Source organism: Stegastes partitus, unplaced genomic scaffold (genome assembly GCF_000690725.1).
Source record: "Stegastes partitus isolate 25-593 unplaced genomic scaffold, Stegastes_partitus-1.0.2 Scaffold164, whole genome shotgun sequence".
Taxonomy (NCBI): Eukaryota; Metazoa; Chordata; class Actinopteri; family Pomacentridae; genus Stegastes; species Stegastes partitus.
The window spans coordinates 214,821-224,993 of NW_007577895.1; the positions used below are offsets into that span (position 1 = coordinate 214,821).

General features: G+C 42.2%; 1 protein-coding gene across 2 annotated transcripts in view; it reads right to left on the reverse strand.

The window, feature by feature from the left end:
• adam19b (ADAM metallopeptidase domain 19b) overlaps positions 1-10,171 on the reverse strand; it is a 19,427-nt gene extending 9,256 nt beyond the window's left edge. The window contains exons 1-5 of one of the 2 annotated variants that reach the window (XM_008279566.1): positions 9,978-10,169; positions 9,641-9,753; positions 9,456-9,526; positions 908-986; positions 578-654 (exon numbers count right to left, since the gene is read on the reverse strand). In XM_008279566.1, the coding sequence (XP_008277788.1) occupies positions 578-654; positions 908-986; positions 9,456-9,526; positions 9,641-9,753; positions 9,978-10,119 (482 nt within the window). In that variant the 5' untranslated portion in view covers positions 10,120-10,169. Of the gene's footprint in view, positions 1-577; positions 655-907; positions 987-9,455; positions 9,527-9,640; positions 9,754-9,977 lie in introns of both variants that reach the window. The other variant, XM_008279567.1, reaches the window with a different exon arrangement.
• Between the last annotated feature and the right edge of the window lie 2 nt (positions 10,172-10,173).

The following is a 10,173-nucleotide window of genomic DNA, read 5'->3' on the forward strand; positions in this document are numbered from 1 at the left end:
AGTGTCTGATAAGCTTTTACCATGGATGCATGCATGTGCATCAAACACACAAGAAAAGTGCTGATGTTCGTAGCTGTGAACACGGCACTGTCTTTCGGATTTTGGCAAATCAACTAACAACAGTGAACCACTTATTATATAGACAGGTACACTGCTGGTGAGTGACAGTAATGAGAAAATTTGCTTTGTACCCATTAATTCTTATTTGTTGGCACAAAACGTTTGCATGTCACTGGAAAACAAATGAACTGAGGCTGTGAAACCAGCATCACTGGGATAACAGCTTCAATTCACTGAGCGAGCAGTGCAAAGACATTAGTAACAAGAACAATTACAAACATTATCTCTGCAAAATCTAATCTATATCAAATAATTTCCTGTTATCGTGCAAGAACTTTCTGTCCGTCTTCTTGCTGAAGAAACTCTGAGGGCACAGAAATGATGTCTTCATGACCGAGTTTTTTTATTTTTGGATGGATTTAGCCTTGTGGGAAAATCTTCTCAGAATCCTGAGAAATTTCTGTCGCCACTGGGAGCAACTCGAGGTATTAGGCGGCGTTATGAAGTTTTCTCTTACCTGAGTCCTGAGCAAGTGCTGACAGCAACGCTGGAACCCTCCATGCCCACAACCTCGCCGTGGTAGAAACAGTGTCCCTGGAAGGCAAATTCATAATTCAACACACAGCTCTCCGTGTAGGGAAACAGAGTGATTCAGTGGCAAGAGAGTCCGTCATTCAACCATAAGACCTTTTTATGTAAGCATAAACCGCAGCGTATTATGTCACTGACTGCGTCTCATCCTCCTACATTGGATTGAATCGACAGCACTGATGTCAATCTGTCTTTAAATTATTATTTGCAACTCCCCTCTGCAGTTTAAGGACATCAAACTGTCTCATAGACTTACAGTGTTGGCGGGTGAAGAGGACTTGCGAGCTCCAGCCGGCGTGTACCATATTTCCTGATATCCAGGAGCCAACAGCTGCCTGGGAAAAGTCAACACAAACTCAGGGACAGCAGAATATATGACACAATCTATGGAGACAGCAACAAAACACTGGTGTAATGGTGAAATATATATATATATATATGTATATACTGTCTACGTAATGAGTAAAAGCTGCAGGAACTGTGGAGATAGAAGAGAGACAGATTCTCTCCAGCAGCCCACAGCTCATAAAACATTCATTCTGACAGAGACACACTACGAAACCAAACTGCCTTAAAGATTTAGACTCAAAGATCCTCTCAGAGATAAGAAAACACACAGAAGAATGTGGAAAGAGTGTTGTAATAAAACCCATATGGACCTTTTCACTTCCCGGAGAAGTATGGCTGAAGTAATGGATGATAACTTTCCCGTGCTGTTAGTTTAAATTATTGGCATGTCCAGAGCACATTTGTTTGACAGGGCTGTTAGTTCTCCATGTTTTTTTTTAGTGTATTGAAATTTCTCAATACATACAAGACCAGACAGATTGCACAGGAGAGGCTGATAAATCAGGCCAGCATGCACTTATCTAAAGCAGCATTAATTTGATTTAGGTAAAACACTCTATAAATCTTATTCTCCATCTGTGTGTGTGTAGATTTGAGTGAGTGTGTTTGGGTTGAGCCAAATGTTCATGCTTGTTTTCCTGTCTTTTAACTTCCAGCTTGGTCTCAATCCATTCTTCCTGTTTTCATTCATAAACTTTGTCTGTCTTGCAGCTGGTTTTCTTTCGCTCCGACCCTCTAAACCTCCTCTCATCACTGACACAGATCCATCAAAAGGGCTGCAGCTGTAATGAAGTCAGCCTGCAGAGAAACCCACATGTATCTAATGATGCTGGTCAAAGTAGTGGATTTGACTCTAACTAACATTAGATAAATGCAGGACATTACTGGCTTCATCATCTATAATATATTTTAATTTACTTTTCATTTTATTATCTTGTGGCTTCACCTTGGGGTAAGAGTAATGGCAAAATGATGCCATGTTTATTTCATTCTTTAGAGGTGTGCTGTAGCATATCCCGGCTGACAGAGGGTAAGAGGCAGGGTATACTCGAGAAAGATCGCAGTTCCATCATAGACAACCAGACAACATCAACTAACCTGCCATGCATGTCTTTGGACTGTGGGAACAAGCTCAAACACTTAGAGAGCATGCAAACTCCACACAGAAAGCCGACCAATGGTTCTTGTGTCGCTATGGGATACAATCACCAATCATGGAGGTTCACTGTCCAAAAACAAACCAACCACCTGAAGTGACAAAGGGGCCTCTTACGCCCCTATATAACTGTGCATTCTCAACGTATTTCTTCTAAACACTGATGCAATCTGGGAAGTTCTGCTAGATATATGCCTCAGCTTTCAGGGAACCTGGGTTACCTTTAGTATTCAAATGGTTTGCAGTGAGGCAACAGTGCCCCATCGTGCCACTTACATAGTAAATGAACATTTAAAAAACTGGTGGAAATACGTTTATTTGATTTCTTTGTGAAAGTTAAATAAGAAGGTCTATAGCAAGGAGCTGCCATAAAACGTCTCTGTCCAAAGGTGTCAAAATCCACCATCAGTTAAAACACTGCACAGCTAGTTGGTTTAATCAACCAAAAAACAGAAATGTAACACTGATAAATCTTGGTTTTAGATGTGATTATGTGCAAAAATATTTTAGAACTACTCACTACGACTCTGCATTTTTTTGTACATGTTACCCAAATGACATAAAATAGCTTAATTAATGAATTTCAGAGTTACAGGTTTATACTACTGTTAGTCAGACTAGCTGTTTCTCCTGTTTTCCAGCCTTCCTACTTAACAAGCCAACTGCTGCCTCCAGCTTCCCATTCACACACACTCACAAGAGTGGCATCTCTATCTAACTATCTTTAAGACATTTCCCAACATGTCAAACCGCTTCTTTCAAGGATGATGAAGACAAGTGAAGGGAAGATGGGAATTTTTCTTTTCTCTCCCATCAGATAGCCTGAGGGAGACAAGCCACTTGAAACAATGACAGCCTGTTGATGCGATCTGCAACAAAGCAAGTCAAAGACAGAAAACCGACTGCCTCATCCTTTAAACAGATTTTGACTCACTGGGAGGAAGGGCTGTGCTTTCACATACGAGTCTTAGAAAGGACTTAAAATTGATCGGTTGGTGGTTATGTATCCGGCTGATACGCGGGGTAACTCCCGACATGTTCGGGTTTGACCTTCTAGCCTCATTTATATCTGGCCTTCCTCCATAGCTTTCCAGCTTCTCTTACTTCTTAAATATTCCCACCACGCTCTCTTCTCATCTCTGTCGCTCTAACAGGCAGAATTAATGGCAGAATAGCTTGAGATTGACTGAACTTTTACCCTGCTGCTTTTCCACAGTCATTATACACGAAGGGCAATCGCTTCTTCCATGAGAGAAACACGTAATGACTCCTCGGTTCTCCCTTATCCTCACATGCCAGTCAGCGGCTCTATTTCTGAGCTAAACTGTGCTGACTTACTAGTCCTTGGGGATCACAGAGTGTGTACACTGCTAGATGTATGGCCATATAACCTGCCACCATGTGACATGTAGACACAACATGCCGTTAACAAAGCCATAAAATCGGCACTTAAAGGATAACCATGCCACCGTGAATTTTAATGAAAAGTCGACGTTCTGGTGCAGCTACTGTCGAGCAGGCTGAAGGTTGCGTACGATTAAACACTATTTATGTAATTATTGCACCCACTTATGCATACATCTATTTGATTTACTGCAGTGGAAGTAACTTCTATAACAACCGTTTCCTCAACCATTTTTAAACAACCACTTAAATCTTTAAATGGCCTCGCTCCGCCCCGCCCTACCTCTCTGAGCTTCTTTACCCCTACGCCCCTGCACGGTACCTCCGGTTAGCTGATCAGCTGTTCCTTGAGGAGGAGGGGACTGTCTGTTTTTCAAACCAACCTCAAAACCCACTTTTATTCACTGGCTTTTAACCTTAGCATGAGACCTCGCTCTGTTTTAGTTGTTTTTATTTGCGCTTTGCTGTTTTTATTGTTGTTGTTCTAGCTGTGGCTGTTCTAAAGCGCTTTATAAATAAAGCTGATTTGATTTGATTTGAACATCCGTTATAGTTGCACCAAGCCTTCATTGATTCAATCTGTTAAGAGGAGAATTTCAGGTGAACATTGCCTGAAGAAACAACCACAAAAACCACCAAAAATAACAACTTCTGGGTGTGGTCCAACTGATGAGTTTCATTTTGACTCATTGGTGTCTCCAGATGTTAGCAGGCAGGTGCACAGTAAGGGAGGAAAAAATGAAAACCGCTCAAGTGAAGAGACCACTAGCTGAAAAAATAGGACAACTGAAATGTAAAGATCATCAGGATATTAATTTGTCTGCTAGCTGTTTGAACGTATTATTTGAACCAAGGGTATCAGAGAGGACTTTCTCCTCCAGAAAGCCTTCTTAATCCACATTCGATTGCACTAACTACACTACTGCTTTTAAATCTATATTGACAGATGAAATTATATTTGTTTCCACATTATAGTTGTGTATGAAAATCCACATGCACATATTAAAAAAAGGCCACTGAAATCTCCAAGAGTCAAAGGTGATATCTTCAGATTTCTTTTCTGATATTAATAACAGTTATGTTTGCGTTAAAGCGGCAACTTTTCACATTTTGTAGGATGGTAGCTACCAGTGTTTTAAATTTCTGCTTGATAAATGACAATTGTTTTAAAACTTGCTGCTGATTTCTTTTATTTTTTGATGGATTAATTGTTGGATCAAGCGGTCATTTCAGCTCCACATACAAAATTAATAAAGATAATGATGCCTTTGATAAATGAAAGTGGACAAAATCTGGCGGTTGGATATATTAAATTAGCAAAAATGCTTGTTTCTACACTCACTTCTGCTCTCAAAGCCAGTCCTAACTTGGCCAGCAACAGTCGGCGTAAACTTAATCTCGCTGCCAAGTCTCGGGGTCAACGAGTGTAAAACTCCGCAGCAACACTTCTGGAGTATCACAAAGCTTTAAGCCTAATTGTAATTCTGGTAAATACTGTGAAAGCTTTCAAATCACGACTGTAAAAACGCTCTGTGCGATGGCTGGAGCGCTCGACAACGTTTGGATGTCGTCCAGCGTCCGGACAGACGCTGTGATTGAGGAGAGTAACGCTGGCTGACATCAGGACTGTCTGGCAGTGAGGCTGAGACAAAGGCTCGGTTCATCCTCTGGAGGAGAAAGAAAGAAAGGGGTGGGGGAGTAATGCTAATGTACTTTGGAGATAGTGAAGAGGGGGGCAGAGAATGGGATGTGGGGTAATGCATTGGGGTCAGTGGGTCGCATTCTCTCATAGTATCGGATGACATCACCACACAGGGTTTGAGGGAGACGGCTGATGCAAAGTCAAAGTACCACTCAGCAACAGATGATGAAGAGGCTTTTATTGCGAAGGGGAAGGCTAGCGAGGCGCGCACAGAGGCTAACACAGAGGCCCTCAGCATAACATCTAAGCAGACAGGACTGCGCCGCTGCGAGACTAAACATAGACACCAGGGAAACAAGGACAAAGCGAATGCATCCCCGGCTCTCTGCTCCCTGGACCTGCAATCCATCACATCTGTGCTTTGAGTCTTATTTGTGTTCTTTCGGGGGCTGCTGTGTGCACTAGTGTATCAGTGTGTGTCATCTGTCTGCGTGTGGCCGCAGTCTCCCAAAACCCAGAGAGCGCGTGGGAGATGTATATTTGTCCTGGAGCCCTGGGGAATATCACACGAGGTGAGAGGAGGAAAGAAATGAGGAAGAACCGAGGTGCTCGTTTTTTTTTTTTTTAAAGCCGGACAGTGGAAGAGATATGGGGTGAGGAGAGGAGACGAGAGGAGAAGGAAAGGAGAGGAGAAACAATACTGCGTGCATTTCCCAAGGGAGTGCTTAATTCAGGTTCATGCACTTAAGGGTGTGCAGGAAGGGCATTAAGCAGGAGAACAGGGAAAGTCATGCGGAGGAGGAAGCAAGAATATCCGCACGATTCATATCTGAACCGCATGGATATAACTCACACCCAAACTGACCCCTACTGTCTCTACTTTCCTCTTTGCATGACTCTTCTCACCTCAACCCTTCTCCTGTGCTTCATCATTCACTTTCTCACACAGCTTCCTCCCCCTCTTGCTCTGTTTTTACATCCCTTTTCCTGCTCTCTGAGTCAGCACACACTACGGCCCCTGCCTGGCTCTTAACTGAATCAATCCTCTATGGGTGCAGCGCTCATTAAGATAAAAGCTCAGGCAGGCACACATGCACACTTAAGTACAAACCTAAAGAAAAAAAAAGATCTATGCACACACACCTTGACAAGCATGACCAGGGAGGACAGAAATGGATTGAGTCTGGACTGCAGCCACTGGGAGTACTCGTGTCCGCAAACATTCACAATTACGTCTTCTTGCGTGTTTTGATGAGCTGATAGATTAAGTGAAGTGCTGGTGAAGTGATGAAGCTAAAAGGAGGACAGCTGCTGAAAAATAGATGTAAAATGTTGCAGGGGATAAACACAAAGACGAGATTGTCTCGCAGCTACTTAGGTTTCTCTCTGGTCTGCTGACTGTCCGAGGAACGCAGTTGTAGGTGCAATGAGGACACAGGGGAGTAGCCAGGACACAGGGATGGACGCTGGCAGCGTTTTCTCTGGCTTCTCTCCAAAATGTAGACATTAATCTTTCATGACACAAACTGCCGTCTTCCTCAGCCTTTAGCCTGTAGTCTCACACAGTCAGCTGTGTCTCCACATTAGGTCAACAGGCAACTAATCAAAACATGGTAACCCAGTAGGGGAGTCTCTGGTTAGGAACAAATATGGAAGACTGAAGCTTATGGCTCATTCTAAGAAGCCAAACTAATATCTTGGTGTTGAACTGGTACAACTTGGAATTACTTTTGTTTGGTGACTTTCAAGCATATCTCCACCTTTTAAGCTGATATGTCAAATGTAAAACAGTTGTCTGTTTACACAATCTATAGACATGGAGCAACATTTTCATTCATTCGTTGTTGCATTTCTGGCACAGACTGTAAATAAAAGTCACTGTAATGTCAACCATAGGTCCGTGAGCTACCATTTTGAAGCTGAATTTGGTTGTGGCCATTTTGGTCTTTCAGCGCCCTAAACCCTTTTTTAATGTAAAAAAAAACGGGGGAAAAAAGTCTTGAGGAGTAAAAGAAAGTTCTTTCATGTCTCCTGGTTTTGACCAACAACGAAGCAGAAACAGTTGATCAGTTGAGCAAGTTAAATGTTGTCAGAGAAAAATGTGTTTCAATCTCCTGTGAACTCTTTTAAAAATGTCAAAAAAAAAGTCAAGCAAGTGTAAAAACTATTTTGTAAAATTGAGTAAATAGTTTTTTCAAATTGTGCCACTTAAATTAACTTTTTGTACAGAAATGCCTTAAAATTTGCATTTAAATGAATCAAAACGGTAAAGATTTGTGTCAATTAATTATAACGAACATAGTTTCATTAATGCCATATGTCTGCCGAACAGTTTTTATATGACCTATGACTGAATGATGGCAAGAATTAATGGGGAAAGTTGAAGTGAATGAAACAAACATTTACATGAGTTTTCCAGATCAATAGATCGCAGTTCTTAGACACAGAACATTAAAGAATCAATACCAAGGATGTGTGTTTTTAATAGAAAACATCCATTTTTACCCTAAAATGTTCTCATTATTATCAAATTAACATTTCACTACTGTTTTGAGTTTCTTTGAGTCACCTTTCCTAAACAGTAACTTTCCCACAGCAGTGTGTTCTTCTGTAACTGTGACTTTAGCAGAAATGACTTGCACCACTGAAGAAATGTCCACACCCTTCCTGTCACTGGAGAAATTAACAGTTGCACAAAATGGTTTCAAAATATGTTCTTTTAAGTAAAACAAACTACAACAGTTTGTCATTATATCAGTTAAGGCCCTCATCTCGTGTTGAAGTACCAAAAGACTGTAGAAGTTTCAATAAACCTATCTTAGACCACATAAATCAACTTTCTGTCATCCCTTCTCTATTTTCTCTCTTGCCACACATGCACAGACAGTTTGTGATGGATGAAAATTCCTCGCCCAGGAGGAAACCTAACAGCATGACCACCTGCCGGTCAGGGCAGAGCAGGGGGGCAAATCCCTGAGGGGACATCCAGTCAGACGCAGTGGAGTCACGGTTTGTTAGTGTGTACGCGCCTGTCAATGAATGACACAGGCTGCACACACTGGAGGGTAAAAATGGACTTCATTTCTAGCGTTCATAAAAGCTTCCCAGTCCACTTGTGCGCTGGCTCCACTCCAAAAGTGATAAACCACAGCTCTGTTGTCACCACCGATATCTCAGGGGCTGCAGCGCTCTCCCCTTGCTATCCTGCCACACTGTCCATTAAACGGATGAGATACTTCGCTCCGTTCCTATCACCATCCCATTGTTGCTGGACAGGAACCGCTCCATCAGATTACAGGATGTTAGGTGCAGAAGCACAATATCTCTTCCTGTTTGCCCAAGGCACACAGATCGGGTGTCAGCCCTGTGTTTGCCGAAACCATCGCCCTCTTTCCTCCCCTTCATCCCTCTCTCGGCACCCATGGGGGCACTGACCTTATAAATGCGTCTGTGACAGCTAACATCTGGTCAAATAAACAGGGCTGTAGCCGGGCCGTCTTGTGGAAGGGTGACCAGATTAATCAAAGCTAAGAAACGGGAGCACATCACTCCAGTTTTGCCTCTTGGTGCAGATTCCTATTATGTTTTTGGGATAGTTTTTACATTTTTGCCAATGAAGGCCCTTCATGGCTTCTCTCCTGGCTATATTTCTGGTCTTTTAGTTCTGTATGCACCACTTTAACATCTTCGAGGTCTTTTGTCTAAAGGGGATTGAGCGTTTGTTTTCGGGGCCCTGAGGCTCCAGAGCAATCTGCCCAAGGAAATCAGGTCGTCTGAGTCAGTGACCTCTTCTAAGTCGCTTCACCGGATCACCGATAAAACAAACTTTTATCTGCGAGCTTTTCCTGTTTTAGTTGAGTTTTAATGTTCTTTGGAGTCTCTTTTATTTCTTGCAACAATATTTTTTTTTGCTGTGTTAACACAGTGTTGCTTTTACTACACCAGGCTGAGTTTTACATGTTGATGATTTAAAGGCTTGTGGGTGTTATTTTTGTTGTCTTGTGAAGCAACTTGGATTTTACAAAGTGCTCTATAAGAAAAGATGATTCCTATTACTAATATAAGGACACACAGGACAGTGTTATTGTCCTGCGATTTAATCAGACGGGAATTTTGCATTTTCTTGATTTGCCTTATTTTGCTGTGGTTCCTATGAAGACACATCTCTCTGAAATGCAAAATCTGACACAAAGGTTGCTGCTTTATTCCTTTGCATGATAAATAAAGGAGATGTGGTGCACTTAAGTCACTCACTCATTTCTCTCCAGGTGTAGTCGGAGCTCCTGACCCTCAGCTGAGATCAGAACCTGTTCCTCTGCTGGGTGCTGGAAGAAAAACCCCAAAGAGAGATAATTCACTGATTGCATCACATTAAAAAAAAAGCTGATTCATGTTTTTTTTTTAAAAGTCTTTTTAACAAAATGATGACACAGACTTACCTCTTTGTTGGCAGACCGCTTGTGTCTGAGCGGATGCAGCCAAATGGGATAAGTAATCTCATAACTCTGTACGTGCTGGAGGATGCTCCTCGGTGAAGCCTGTGTCTTTTCTCCTAATGAAAAACAAAGGAAATGAAGGCAAAACGTGGGGGGAAAAAATACAACACAATGCACGATTGTGGGCTATTTTTGATTGCATCCGTTATGATGGATAAATACTGATGCATGCAAACACGTGGTGCAACATTGCATTTCAAACAAACAAATGCATCCAACGATCTGCTGCCACAAGAAAGCATCATTTTAATGATCGCTCCCAGAAAACAGCCCCACTCACCATTGTAAACACCGCCTTCAGATACAGCAGCAGCCTCGACACAGTGCAGGAAAACTATGAAACACAGAGAGGACCGCACAACACCGAGGAGGAGAAGAAGAGGCGCAGGAGGAGGAGGAGGAGGACGCGCTCCAGGACGCATTCTAAAAGCAAAAGGCTCCGATTGAAGTCGCCAAACTGAGACATAAATGTGCTA